At 35.0% G+C, this 15,655-nt stretch overlaps 2 protein-coding genes and 1 pseudogene across 2 annotated transcripts; all 3 read left to right on the forward strand.

Moving 5' to 3' along the window:
• Positions 1-2,695: 2,695 nt before the first annotated feature.
• On the forward strand, positions 2,696-6,142 carry LOC116104834 (annotated as a pseudogene).
• A 714-nt stretch (positions 6,143-6,856) lies between these two features.
• Positions 6,857-9,952, forward strand: LOC116104894 (cytochrome c oxidase assembly protein COX15-like). Its single transcript, XM_031391336.1, has 7 exons — positions 6,857-7,071; positions 7,345-7,643; positions 7,972-8,197; positions 8,312-8,557; positions 8,674-8,784; positions 9,304-9,435; positions 9,577-9,952. Exons 1-7 carry the CDS (start codon positions 6,901-6,903, stop codon positions 9,745-9,747), a joined length of 1,356 nt encoding a protein of 451 aa, XP_031247196.1. The 5' UTR covers positions 6,857-6,900; the 3' UTR covers positions 9,748-9,952.
• A 2,073-nt stretch (positions 9,953-12,025) lies between these two features.
• LOC116104859 (oleosin 5-like) lies at positions 12,026-12,469 on the forward strand. Its single transcript, XM_031391293.1, has one exon. The coding sequence runs from the start codon at positions 12,026-12,028 to the stop codon at positions 12,467-12,469; it is 444 nt and encodes a 147-aa protein (XP_031247153.1).
• The last annotated feature ends 3,186 nt before the right edge of the window (positions 12,470-15,655 follow it).

The raw sequence follows: 15,655 nt of genomic DNA on the forward strand, positions 1-15,655 counted from the left end.
TAAGATTAACCGATTACTATGATATATAAAAGATCTTTCGAGTTAAAAAAACTAAAAATAAAACTGTGAAAACAATGGATCTGAAGCGGATAATATTTTGCTTGATATAAGATCATCTATTTAATATTTGTCATTAGACTATAGTTTGAAATCCAAATATGAGGTTGTTGAATGTGGCAATAAACAAATTTCACTTTCCATGATCTACCTATAACTAGAAAATTTTAAGTTGGACCTACATAATCATAGAGAGTGTATTACATTTGAACAAGTAATTAATATAGAGATCGTTATAAGAATCCACAAAGTAGCAACTAGTTCATTGAACTTGTGGGCTGCTAATGAAAGAGAGTTTGAACAAATTTCGTATAAGCTTTGAGTTTCTTAAACAAGTAGATACGTTCTACATGAAAAATAGTTGTGCGAAGCTAAAAAACAAACCCTCCCAACACATTGACAATGCTTCTTCATAAAACTCTTAATGAGAGAGATGTTATGTGAAAGGAAAGTGCAAGAGTCGTTTTTTATAGTCGATGATGAAGAAGAGATTAGACTATCCCTACACAAACTAGTCGGGAGCTGGAACATGATGTAGAACTAATAAGATGACTGAACAATTAAGAAATAATGGATACGAAAAAACCACCACTGAATGTATCAAGTTCGAATATTAGATTGAATAAGCAATCACAAAAAGGTTCTTGAACTTTTATTAATAAAAATAATAAAAAAAAACTGTCCTATTATGGCTATAATAGTCTTTTTATAGTTTGCCCTAATCAAAAAACAAAGAAAAAGAACATTAAACAAACTATCAAAGAGGTCCCAAAACATTCAAAGGTTCAAGGAACCCAAAAACTCTAGAAGTTTGGAAACACACCCCTAAAAACATAAAAAAAGGCCTAAAAACTCATCTAAACGGTTCCGAAAGGCTAAAAAAATGACAAAACTCATATCACAAGCCTAACTTATCAGACTGTTTCAGAGAACCACGCCAAAATTCGTCGCATTCTGATATCGTTGACACTATTTATCACTATTCATATGACACTATTTATCACTGTTCATTACTACATCAGATCCATTTCCTTGATGAGTCCATGACATGATAAAATCAGTAGACCTCAAGCCGATCAAGGGTATATGTGTAGGTGTACCCTCTCTTAAGTATGATATTTGGGGTGTCACATGAACTTTCATCAAAACTCTAGACCCGTGACAAATGGCCAAACTAAAAATAAATGATATTTGTTTAGTTGGTATAAGTTTGTTTATTCTTATTGGTCGACATATAAATGTGTAATTCAATAAAAAAATTCTTGAAATTAACTATTCATTCACATTATTAAACTAAACAATAATAAATTATTGAAATGGCATTTAATTAAATTACACCCCAATCAAATAAAGCATGGTGGAACAAGTTTTGGTTGGAATTTAATGAGTTGGTTTGTATGCATTAATCAAATATTAAATTTCAATTGATTTTGTCTTTAAACTAACATGATATAATTGCCAACTATAATCTGAGCTGTTTCCTTTGCAAAATCTGACTTGGCTACACCTATTTTAATCCATTTCCATGTCACATCCACGTCTTCATATCTTTTAAATGCAAATTACATTTTTACCCCTATAGTGGCACTTGCAATTTTCAAACCGAGATGGCAAAGTTAACATGCGATTTTTTTTTTTTTTTGGTGGTATTTAGGGATATTCAGATCAGTTTACGCGTATTTTGATTAATCTTTCAGGGTCTTGAAGTTAATGAGCAGGTGAACCTCTAATCATTATCCTTTATTAGTAGTCATGAGAATTCAAACTTATGATCTTTTGAGCAATACACAGTTTCAAATGAACCGTCAAACTATCCAGAGATAATTAATAAAAGAAGTTTGGTAAGCCATAGATAAGGGTAAAAATGTAACTAATTATATCTTTGCCTGCTTCGCAAATAAAAAAGCGATAATCACACATCACAATTCACACATTTTGTGATGTCATGTAACCGAGCTCACGTGGCTGTTGCGTATCTCGAACCATCAGATTTTATCAGGTAATGATGATCAGCATGATCGGACGCTTTTCATGCATTTTTGGAAAGCCGCTTTGCTTTGTTTAGCTTCAAAATGAAGATATTTTCTCGAGATTTAATCCAGTATTTCGCCTACACATCAAACATGATGCTCCTGCAATAAATAAATTTGATGAAAATTGAAAAGTTCACATTATACTAGTCAAACTGTTTATTATCAATAATATTATGTCCATTTACGTTTAATATAACAATTTATAATTAGTTAACTCACAAATAAATAAATGAGATACAATATAATTAAATGAGATTTATTTATTAATTGATTAATTATAAATTATCACGTAAAAAATTATTAACCTTAAACCCTAAACCTGGAATCCAGATCAGCGAACATACAAAACACGTGTACAGATGTACTCTTTTATGCAATGCATCGGGATTAAACTGCGTCCGTTTTACTGAATTTTTTTTCAAACTTTGTTAACTTTATATGGAGGCTGGTGGCCGACAAAAATGACTGGAAGGGGCCCAGTCTAGTCACAGACGGCCGTGATTCAATCATGTCACTTGTTAGGTGAGTTCACATGCGAGATTACTGAGGATAAAAAGTTATATAAGTAAAGACTAACAACGAAATAATCAGTTGATTCCCGCCATATTGTTAGATATTTAATTCACGCAAAACGAGGAATCCCTTCTTTGCAATTTACTGCATTTCCGACTCCTGAAATTGTTAACTCTCGACTTCATTTTCGTCTCCATAAATACCCCCCTCAGGCCGGCCTCAGATTTCAATCAATTCCTCGACACTCTTCGCTGCCCTCAACGCATTGCGTGTTTGTTTACAGTGTTTTTGGTGGCAAAATGACTGTGGGGGCTGGCATTAGTGTGAGCGAGGGGAGGTTGACGGTAAAGGGGAGCTCTGTTTTGACAAATGTTAAAGAAAACATTGTTGTAACTCAGGCCACCGGTGGTGCATTGGTCGATGGAGCCTTTATTGGTGTTGTTTCTGATCAGATTGGCAGCCGCCGAGTCTTCCCCGTTGGGAAACTTGAGTACGTTTTTTTTTTTTTTTTTTTTTTTTTTTTTTTTTTTTGGTAAGTTTGATTGTTTTGTGTTAAATTTGGATTTTGTGATGGAGGAAAGGGTCAAATTTTGATGCAGAACTTATGAGTCTTTATGGTTTTGCAGGGGATTGCGTTCATGTGTGCGTTTCGGTTCAAAATGTGGTGGATGACTCAGAGAATGGGAAATTGTGCCAGATATTCCGTTTGAGACTCAGTTTTATGAGTGGGAAGCACGAGAGGGGTCTCACTTCGACAATGGATTGAAATCGGAGACCAAAACTCGGCGTTGTACACCGTGTTCTGCCCATTCTTGAAGGAGATTTCAGGGCTGTGCTTCAAGGGAATGAACAAAACGAGTTGGAGATTTGTTTGGAGAGTGGTATTTACGTGATCGTTCATCTTAATTTGATTTTGATTGTTAGCTCATTTTGTTTTCTTGTTTCTGAGTTTAGGGAATTTCTTGTGTATTGTAGGGATCCTGCTGTTGATGGATTTGACGGAAGTCATTTGGTTTTGTGGCTGCCGGATCCGACCCGTTTGATGTCATTACAAATGCAGTGAAGTAGGTTTTAACTCTTGAAATTTACTGACAATTATGCATTGTGTCAGAGGATTAAATATTGACAAAGTGGTGTTTTGATTGATAACAGACTGTTGAGGACACCTTCAAACATTTTTCCCATCGGAGAGAAAGAGGTAATATATATTCTGTTTCAGATTTATAGTTTTGGCATCATCCATTTGCATAGTGTTTAATATCATGGTTCTTTGTGTTCAGATGCCAGACAGTTTGAACTGTGTTTGGGTGTGCACTTGGACGCCTTCTACACCGATGTCACCTCAGAGGGTGTAAGCAAGGACTAGAGTGGTATTGATCTTGCCGATATGGATCACAGATGCTTCTTAAAATTGTAGTTCAAGCGTATTTAATTTGGGAACTATTGATTTTTGCAGCTTGAGAGTGGAATTCCTCCAAAGTTTGTTATAATCGACGATGGGTGGCAATCCGTTTGCAATGGATCCCGCTGGTTTGGAATTCATACGATAACACTGCCAAGTAAGCCCAAAAACAAATTTAGGATCGTTAATATTATCACTTCTATTTCATTAGTTAACAGTCTTTAAAATTGTGCTGTTTGCCTTCACTTCGCGAACAGGTTGACACAAATAAAGAGAATCACAAATTTCAGAAAGACGGCAAGGAGGGTCAGATAGTAGGACCCAGCTTAGGACTGCGCCACATTGTCTCTGAAAAAGATAACATGATTTGAAGTATGTTTATGTGTGCAGCAATCACAGGCTACTGGGGAGGTGTTAGACCCGGAGTTACCGAAATGGAACACTTGAATCCGAGATGCGTACCCTATTTCGTCTCCCGGGGTTCAGTGTAATGAGCCTTGTGACGCTTTGAACAGCATCACAAAAATGCTCGGCCTGTGAATCCAAAAAGTTTTCAATTTCTATAATGAACTTCACTCGTATCTGGCATCAGCTGGAATTGATGGTGTCAAAGTTGATGTTCAGAATACTTGAAACCCTTGAGCAGGCCATGGTGGAAGAGTGAAACTTGCTCGAAAAACCATCAAGCACTCGAGGCATCTATCGCCAGAAACTTCCGCAACAATGATATTATTTCTTGTATGAGTCACAACACTGATGGTTTGTACAGGTAAGTTATATTTATGGCACTAGTTTCTCGGCGAAATTATTAAGGTAAAGGATTTATAATGAACTCTAATTTATGTATGCAGTGTCAAGCGAACAGCTGTTATAAGGGCATCAGATGATTTCTTTCCAAGAGATCCAGCATCTCACACAATTCCATTGCATCGTGGCCTACAACAATTTTCCTGGTGAATTTATGCAGCCCGATTGGGATATGTTTCATGTAAGCTAACAAGTTTTGATTTTGATTTGATTATTGGTGGGACTGCCTCGAGTTTTAAGCTTGATTTGTTTAGTCTATGGATGATAATCTTGAAATGATCTTATGACAGAGCCTACACCCAATGGCTGAATACCATGGAGCTCTCGTGCGGTAGGAGGATGTGCCATTTATGTCAGGTACATTTCTGAATGTGGATTTATATACTGATTCTTGCTTGCCTTAAGTCGTATGAATGTTTACTTATTGACATCTATGTTTGCAGTGACAGCCTGGACAACATGACTTAATCTACTGAAGAACTTGTACTTCCTGATGTTTCCATATTGAGACCAAACTTCCAGGAAGCCGACTAGGATGGCTTCTTCTCTGATCCTACTAGAGATGGAAAAGGTAACAAATAAAGGATTAAATATACAATTACTGGTTTTGGGATGAGTTGGTTCATCACTGAAGTATATTTATGCAACTTCTCTTTAACTTGCAGTCTTTTAAAGATATGGAACCTGAATGATTTCACCGGGTCATGGGGGTCTTCAACTGCCAAGGGCTGGATGTGTAGGGTTGGAAAGAAGAACCTTATCCACGATGAACAACCTGGCACTGTATCAGGATATATTAGAGCAAAGATGTTGATTATCTACCCAGTTGCTGGTGCTGAATGGACAGGCGATGCAGTCTTATATTCCCATCTTGGTGGTATTTTTTGCTTACTCTTTACTTTGATACATTCTAATCAGTTAGTTTCCTAATAAATTTGTTCTGCTGCAAACAAATTACAGGAGAGGTAGTGTATCTTCCAAAGAATGCATCAATGCCAATCACACTGCAGTCGCGAGAATATGAATTTTTCACGGTGGTTCCTGTGAAGGATTGTCGACTGGAACTACATTCGCACCCATTGGACTAATCAAGATTTTCAACTCCGGTGGAGCCATTAAGGAGTTGAAATATGATCCGAGGGAAGTGCAACAGTTGGCATGAAAGTTCGCGGATGTGGCCTGTTTGGAGCATACTCATCGTCGCGACCACAGAGAATAGGGTCGATGCAGAGGAAGTTCAGTTTGGTATGATGAACAAGTGGTCTGGTCACTCTCTCTTTGAGATTCCAAAGGAGAATGTGTATCTTGGAACATAACCATTGAGCTATGAGGACTTAAAACACAAACACACATTAAGGAGAGCGAAGATAGCATTTGTTTCTCTGCAAGCTTCCTGTTCTTTCATCATGAAATGGCTTTAGCACATAAGTTCATAGTGTTCCTCGTAGTTGTTTGTAGAATAACAACTGTAATCATTATTCAAGGAAGGATAAAATCTTAATGTTGGTTACAGTTGAAATTGTTTTAATTTGATATGCTTCAATTAATTTTGATGTGGTAGCATACTCGGTTAAACGGGTGATTTCTCACCTGCTTGGATGCATACTACCCTAAACCGAAAATCCGTACCCCAATTGCAAAATTTTTTGATAGGGGATGTTTGGAGACAGGGTTCTAAAGTTAACGAAGAGATAAATTTTATCATTTCTATTGACAATCAATCTGATGACTAATTTTTTAAGGTTCTAAAGTTAACGATTATAAATCTTTATATTTTTTATTGACAATCAAATCAAAGAAAATTGAACTTAATCTTTATCTTATCATCCACTTACCTGTTTCGGAGATGATTTATTTAATTCTTGTTTATTCAATATTCATGTATTTATATGATTTCAGTAAATACAAATTATTTAATTAAATACCATAAACTTCAGTTTTACATGTTGAAGATATGATTGGTAGGTAAAGCGCTGTTCGTTTAATGTTTATGTCGCTGAAATACCTTCTTCTCAAATTGAATAAACCTCACTAAACCCCGAGTATCAACAGAGAAGGGCCATCGTCTTCCTCGTCGTCATCATCATAATGTTTCAAAGCAGAGGAATCTTATCAATTCTTAAGAGAAACAAAGCTTCTCTAAATACCATCGTATCCAACCTAAAAGAAACGAGCTCGTTTAGAGCTGCTCTCTCTTCTTCACCATCATCATCTACACTTGCAAGGAGTTCCCTTTATGGCTTCAGATCTCTCTTTAAGGTTCTCCCTTTGCATTCTTCATTTTCGTACCAAGATTCAAATTTTGCTTTTTGGGTTTCTCTATTTTTGCCTTGTTTCTTTGATCATGTTAAAAAGATTTCATCTTTCCAATTTGTGGGTATTTTTAAGGGAGTAATGTTCATCTGTTATCTTAGGGCTAGATTGACATTGTAAAAGTTGCTCATTTACATGCTTTATATGATCAGTTGGTTGATTTGATGTAGAGTTAATATGTAAAATGGGATTATAAGGAAATTATATTGTTGGTCTTAGGGTAATTATGTGCCATCTACGAGGAGCATGTCCACTGCTGCAGCTGTGGGCGTTGAAGCCAAGGAGGGATTGAAGCTACTTGTAACTGGAGGTCCTCGAGCTCAGAAAATGGTTGGGATATGGCTTTTTGGCTCTGCTGCTTGGGTGTTTAGTATGGTGGTGCTTGGTGGCATCACTCGACTAACACGATCTGGTCTTTCAATGACTGACTGGAAATTCACTGGTGGCCTCCCTCCTCTATCAGATGAGGAATGGTTGCAGGAGTTTGAGAAATATAAGCAGTCACCTGAATATAAGCGGTAAGTGTCAAGTATAGTACATTTTGGATTTTTGTAAGCATTTGAATTCTCTGCGAGCTTGTGGTTAGAAATTAAAATTTAGTTTCTGTTATAACTCCTGTAGGAACTGCTAAATGTTTTAAAGTTACATAATCCATTGTAGTTACTCATTGAACAAGATACCTTTGTAAGCATTTTAATTTTGGCTGTGTTTTCTTTGGTATATATCATATGTTTGTTGCATTTGTTCCATGGGATGAGTTTGACACCGTTGAAGTTACTACATTGTAGATTGGAGGAATTACTGTGTAAAATTTAGTGATGTTGCTTGTTTTTTGACCTCTGGCAGTGTAAACAAAGGGATGAGTATTGAAGATTTCAAATTTATTTATTGGATGGAATATGTGCACCGTATGTGGGGAAGGGGATTGGGTATCATTTTTGCTCTGCCATTTTCATATTTTCTTCGTAAGGGATATATTACCTTACGACTTGGACTGAGACTGTCTACTCTTTTTGCCCTTGGTGCTGGTCAGGGACTAATTGGGTGGTGGATGGTTAAAAGTGGTTTGGAGGTGAGAAGCTGTTCTATTTGTTCTTCCTTTATCTACCCTACGATTTCTTTTCCTTTTAAGTTTACATTCTGGTTTTTCAGAAGTATTTTAAACCTTGAATATTGTCTTTTGTAGGAGCCACCCTCTGAATATTCTCAGCCTAGAGTGAGCCCTTACCGTCTTGCAGCCCATCTTACTTCTGCGTTTGTCATCTACAGTGGCCTCTTTTGGACTGCTCTTTCTGTTGTTATGCCTGAACCACCTGCAGAATCAGTTGCTTGGGTTCATGGGGCAGCAAAAGTGAAAAAACTTGCCCTTCCTGTGAGCATCATCGTAGGCATCACAGCTGTCTCAGGAGCTTTTGTTGCAGGAAATGATGCTGTATGTTACTATAATCGGTTGTCTTTTTTTTCTGGTCTTTTTTATGAACCTAGTAAATAGCATAAATTTCCTGCTTAGAAACAACTGAAAATTATGCTTCTGTGATCATTTTCCAGGGCCATGCTTTTAATACTTTTCCAAAGATGGGGGATACATGGATTCCTGATGACGTGCTTGATATGAAGCCACTTATTCGCAACTTCTTTGAAAATACATCTACTGTTCAGGTAATTCTTTTTGCTAAGATTTCATATTATTTTTTAGCAATTGAATTTCTTGACTTTGTTGATATTTGTATCAATTGCTATTTGCTGAGGCTGAGTTGATTTGGCAGAAATGGGAATTGAACTAAAATTACATTTGGGAGGGGGAAAAAAAGGGAAGAGTATCTCACTTAAAACCTCTACTTGCCGCATAAACATCTACATGAAGGAAAAAAAATTCATTTTAGTGCTGCTTGTCATCTTCTTTAGTTTTTTGCCTGGAGAAACTGTCAACTCAATTTATTACATAAATTGTTCAAAGCCGGCCTTTAAAGAAGAAATGTGCCTTTATTAAATACTGCAATATGCTTATACAAGAAATCACTTTAATACATGTTTATATAATCGTAAATTTTGAGATACTAGACTTGCTTTTTAGATATTGAAAATTTCGTAGATGATCACCCTGAACATAAGATGAAAATTTTCATCACTACCACTTTGATTATGATGAACAACACTATTCATTTTTAATATGTACAGCTTGACCACCGTATCCTTGCCACAACCTCCTTATTTGCAATTAGTGCTTTATGGTTGTCAACAAGAAAGCTGGATATACATCCTGCTGTCAAATCTTTGATTGGAACCACATTTGGCATGGCTGCTCTTCAGGTGATTGTTCAGTCTCTCTTTACACTTGTTTATCAAATGCCTTCGTGATTCTATTATTTCACAAGCAGAGACTTTTTATTCTAAATTAAACCAGGACATGCTTATTTCTGTTTGTTAAATGTGTTGTTGGAATCATTGCAGGTGACCTTAGGGATTTCAACGCTTCTCTCATATGTCCCTGTTTCACTCGGCTCTGCACATCAGGCTGGAGCTTTGACTCTTCTGACCTTTATGATCTTGCTCAATCACACTGTACGAAGGCCTTCAGCGTCTCTTCTTAAATCTCTCCCTCAAGTCGCAAAATCATTCTGATAGCTTCAGTTATAAGTTCAGAACTTATAAGTAGCAACAACATTGATTATTGGATACTCATAATATATTTTGACCTCCATTTTTCAAATTGGAATTTAATCCGATGCACTATTGAAAAGCAAAAAGCTTTTGTTGTGTTTCTTGTACTGGGAAAACTCATCCCTATTCTTTGTAATTTGAATGGTAATTGACATTTGAGGCTCTATGACTTAGCCAAGTAATAGCTTCAACCACCCATTTCCCTTGCAATAAAAGGTAACAGAAAATCCTGCCGTCATTTTGGTGTAACAGAAAATCCTGCCTTCATTTTGGTCTAGTGAAGAACTTCATGGTGAGGATACTTTCTGGGGAAATTGTTAAAAGTCAAAGTTTGTACTGTTGATGGCAACATGATGAACATGGTTCAGGGTCTAACTTTTACTTGACGTTTCTCATATCTTCCAGGATTTCGTGACATGTGAAACTAATTGTCTAATACAATTAATAGGGTTTAGGGTTGAATGCAATAGTTAAACTATCTCACTACAACAATATTCAATCTCCAACTATTTGGCTTGTGGTCGATGACCAGACATTAGATTGTCGAGAGGTCTTGTGTTTTAGTCTTACAAATAATCATCTACCACATAGACGACTTACTTGATTCATTGGGTTTGTAGAGTATTTAATAGATTGTTTTTCTGACTCATTAAGCTTGTAAAATATTTAATAGACTCAGAGATTAGTCAAAGTGTGTACGGGTTCAAATACCCGATAAAAGAAAAAAACAATATTCAATCTCTATCGATGTTGCATATGACTATTTATCAAATGCAGGGGAACGAAGACCAATCTAATAGCTACTAGAAAATCCCGCCTTCATTTTGGTCCAGTGAAGAATTTTATGGTGAGAATACTTTCTTGGGAAATTGTTAAAAGTCAAAGTTAGTATGTTGATGGCAACGTGATGAACATGGATCAGGGTCTAACTTTTACTTGACCTTTCTCAGATCTTCCAGGATTTACCGACATGTGAAACTAATACTATTAATAGGGTTTAGGGTTCAGTAAAGCAGTTGAACTATCTCACTACAATAATGAAAAATGTTACGGGTAACTACGTTTTGTATTGAATTTTTACATCGAATGACGTGTCTACTAAATTAGATGAGTCTTATATCACGTTAATAAATATTCTATGAATGAATGGTCGTATATCAAATATGGACTCCCGTCTATTTGATATGGACAATCGTCCACCTAGAATGGACGTCCATTCATAGTTTTAACTAAAAAAATTTGGTCTAAATTGTTTATGGACGCTCATCCTCTTATGAGAATGACCATCCATACGGACATCCATATTTTAATATTAACAAATTTTAAATTTATTTAATGCGTTAATTGTGAATCTTAATTGAGTTAGTACTATATTCTTATGACACTTGTCCAGTTACTTTGAATATAGACAAAAATTTAACGAAGCTTGCCCAATTACTTTGAATATTGACAAAAATTTAATGAAGATAACGACATTTACTTTTTGGATTGAGACTCAAATGTTGGTGTAAATTTTTTTGAATTAAACAATAGACAGACGTCTATCTAAAATGGCTATCTGTCCATTGAATATGGACGTCTGTCCATTATTTATTTATTTATTTTTTAATTTTAAACAATGGACGGGCGTTCATTCTAGGTGAATGTCAGTCCATAGTAAATGGACTCCTATCCAAAGTATAAGAACATAAGTCTATTGTTATTTTCTCATGGACGGACGTCCATTATAAGTGAACGAATGTCCAATAATCACGGATGCCCATTATGTTGCTTTTAAAATTTTTTGGACGGGCGTCCATCTTATATGAACGTCTCTCTATAGTAAGTAGACACCCGTCCATTTAAGATGGACGGGCATCTATTATTTTTCTTTTAAAATTTTTTAGATGAAGTAAATAGACATCCGTCTATATAATATGAATATAAGTCTATTAAATATAGATCAACGTCTATAAATATTGGACGATAATTTATTTATACAAGACTCTAGCATGATTGCATTGACTAATTACTATATAAACATTTGGTATAAAATTTCGGTGTCCCTAACATTACTCAATGTATCAAATGCAGGGAAACCAAGACCAGTCTAATAGCTACTACGTGTCTCAGCAACTGATCAACACACTGCAAACAGTATGCCACGTGCATAACATCAGTACATCACAGCTCTCATCTAAACAACACGTCTCCCTCTCTTTTACTTCCTATATACAACTTTTTCATCACCAAACCAGCAATGGAGTTTCAAACTCAAACTCGTCGTCGTCATCATCATCAAAACCGACACCACTTATCCAACACCTCCACCGCCACCAAAATGGTTTCTGCGACGGTGGCCGGTGCAGCACTTGGTGGACCGTTACTGGGAGTCATGGGGTTCAGTTTCTTGGCAACACTAACCCTCGTTTTTGTAACCTCGCCTCTGTTGCTGATCTTCAGTCCTTTGTTGCTATGTGCTGCGTTTGTCCTCGTCGGGGCCTTGACTGGGTTCGCTCTGGCCGCGGCTATGGCGTTTGCCGGCTTGTGTGCGTTGTCATGGAGTTCTAGGGAAGTTGTAAAGTGTTTAGAGTTTATTGGTGAGAGAGTGGAGGAGCATGGACGAGATTTTGGTGGCCATTTGCAACAAATAGTTCATGATGCTAACTCTCCTGAATACGCTAGATTAATTCCAGTTGAATAAGTTTTCCAATGGTGCCTTTTGCTGGGGTTACTCAAAATTTATATATATATATATATATATATATAAAATACAATATTGTAGTATGATATTGACGTCGTACCATAAGTTATAAAGAAAATCTTGCGTTTGGTTAAATATTTTTACCTATATTTCTAATCCTATTTCCCAAATCTTGTTTGACACATTATTCCATAAATATTAGTATATTTTTTTATTTTTTTTAATTAAAGTTTATTGATTTCACTAAATACCCTAAAAAAAGATTTAAAAATTAGCAAAAACATCTTCATCCACCATACTTACCAGATTCTAGTAACCACCGTGGTAACTAGAATCTGTCCCTACGGCTTACACCACGATCGGAACAGGTCGGTTATTTACCGATTTGGCCTTTAGTGATGGCCAAAGAAATGGCTGTCGTTGATGGTTAACGACATCCAAATCTTGACCATCGTTGACCGAAAACGATGACTATATTTTTGACAGTCATTGACGGCCAAATATGGACCTTTGCGACCGTCGATGGCCACATTTGGTCGTAGATCTGACCAAAAAATATCATATCGATGCGTTATGACACAGTTCTGACCTGTCTGTGTCGTAACGCAATTTTTCGGCTAGATTCCGGTGGTGGTGGCCAGCATCTGGCACTGCGGGTGGTGGGAGTGTTTTTGTCATTTTATATATTAAGGTATTTAATTAAATTAGTAAACTTAGGGGCTTTTTTATAAATTTTTAAATTTTACCTCGTAATACTCCCTTATTCAACTACCTAATATTATTCATAAAATCCTATCCAAAATAATGAATCAAATGCAATTACTGTATAATTTTTTTCCGATGATCGTGGTGTCCAGGTTTCTTTACGCACATCTTAATTAATCTTTCGGAATTTTTTAGAATTCTAGAATTATCGGCCAAAAAAGAGTTCCAGTGACTATCTCTATTAGCAATCGAGAAGAGATACTCGAATTCAAGATTTTTTGAATAATACAACTAATAGTCCTTATCGAATCACTCGATCACTCAGAGGTAATAAAAAAAAAAATGTATTAAACATTGCATGTATGTCAAGTAGTTTTATAAGATTGTTGAAAATGCACATTTTCTGATAACATATGTTATATTTGATAACAAAAAAAATGTATAGAAGATTTCCTTTCGTTAATATAATTTATTTTATTTATATGCAATGAAAAGTGCATTTTATATTATTTAATTTCGTATTAATATAAATTAAGTTATGTGTCATTCTCCACCTTTGTTGTTGGTGCTCTTATATGTGTACCATTTAAGTTCATATATATATTATCCACTTTGTAATTGATTTTATCCCCCAAATAATTTATAACCTAATTACTACTTATTTTAATAGATTTTGCCTTAGTCCTCTCTTGTGAGTGACGGTCGGCAACTTTGTGTGAGTTCTCGTTAATTAAATCTTAGTTTATTTGATCACTAAACTTCAAGATTAATTACTGTCACGACCTTATTCAGATCGGACGGTATTAAAGCTTTTAAAATAATTATTTGACTTATTCTTTGATGTTTCTAGTTCTGAGTCAAGTTTAGGTTAAGCCTTCAAAGTTGGACATCGGTCCAACTAATCGGATATCTCTAAAAGCTGAAAATCCCATATACCTAACTTATAATCTTCAAGAAGTGATGGTGCCTTTTTGTCTTGTGGAATTTATCTTTGCTTCTAGACATCATATTTGAATTATTCCATTATCTATAAGATGCTTAAAAGAAAATTGTGTTGGAATAATATATATTTGAATGATATATTTATATATTCTTATTCGATTGAGCTGTAAATTTATGACAAGAAATTATTTATATTACTAATAAGATGAAAAAGCTACAATAATTAATTAGTGATTTATAGTATTTATCTTCTTGGATGAAATCGTATAACAAATTAGTTTTATATGTTGTCACATATATATTGTGCCTTTTTTCTTTCATATTAAATCATTAACATAATTTATTAATAACCCAGTATTTATTATTTCTCGTATATAATAATAATACATTATTACAATGCAAAAATATTTTGATTAAAAAATAAACAAATAAAATAAAATAAAACAGGCCTCCTTTGTCTCTTTCCACATCTGTAACTCTACATTTTTAACGTCAAAAATCATATCTTCAGCTACCCATTTCAATAAAACATGCCAAGTACTTCACATTAATTTTAATTTTAATATATACTTTAGAGAAATTAAATTTAAAAAAAAAAAAAAAACTGATACACAATTTTTCCCCACCCTATTTCCTATCCTATCCAAAGTACACATTTATTTCCTTATTTTAAAAAAGTCAAATATTATTCAATTCAATTTAAACCCCATAGGTTTGTTAATTTAACAAAACACCACTTAATTTTTTTTTAGAAATTGACAAAAACATCCTAGCAACCCACATTTATCAGATTCCGGCCACTACCACCAGAAGCTGGCCGGAATCTAGTATAATGGCGCACTACCAGTTGGATCTGGTTGGTAGTATGTTGATCTAACATTTTCCAGCTAGGTCCACGATCAAAGATCTGGCCGTAGCCAGTTGTCAACGATGGGTAAGATATGGCCATCGTTGATGTTGTTAACGACCAAATGCGGCCAGATCTGGTCATATCGGCGCACGAATGGCTAGATCCAGCCAGTCGTGTGCCGATACAGCGACTATGGCCACCCTCCAGGGTGGTGGCCGGCTATCGGTATTTAATGGGTGGGTGAGGGTGTTTTTGTTAATTTTTAATATTTTATTATAGAGGTGTTTAGTAAATAAACAAACCTAGGAGGATATTTTTATTAATTTCTAAATCCTACATCGTAATAACCATCCAGTTTTATTTTATTTTTTCAAAATATTAGTCTAAAAAGTATCTAAATAATGAATCAAGTGCACCCTTTATATTGTAGGTGGAGAAACATACAAAAAATTTTGTAATACATTTGTCTAAATTTTTTTTTTTAAATTTTCTAAATTAAAAATGCATATTTATAAGTGATTTTATAAAATCCATAAATTGGGATTGATTTATAATGTCTCAAGAGGTTGATATTTATATAAAAACCCCCCAAAAATGATATCGATCTTCAGTAAAATATTATTAATTTTATTGAAATCAACAATAAATTTATAACATTCAAAGATAAATTTGTAAAAAAAAAAAAAAAA

Source organism: Pistacia vera, unplaced genomic scaffold, assembly GCF_008641045.1.
Source record: "Pistacia vera cultivar Batoury unplaced genomic scaffold, PisVer_v2 Contig1156, whole genome shotgun sequence".
NCBI lineage: Eukaryota > Viridiplantae > Streptophyta > Magnoliopsida > Sapindales > Anacardiaceae > Pistacia > Pistacia vera.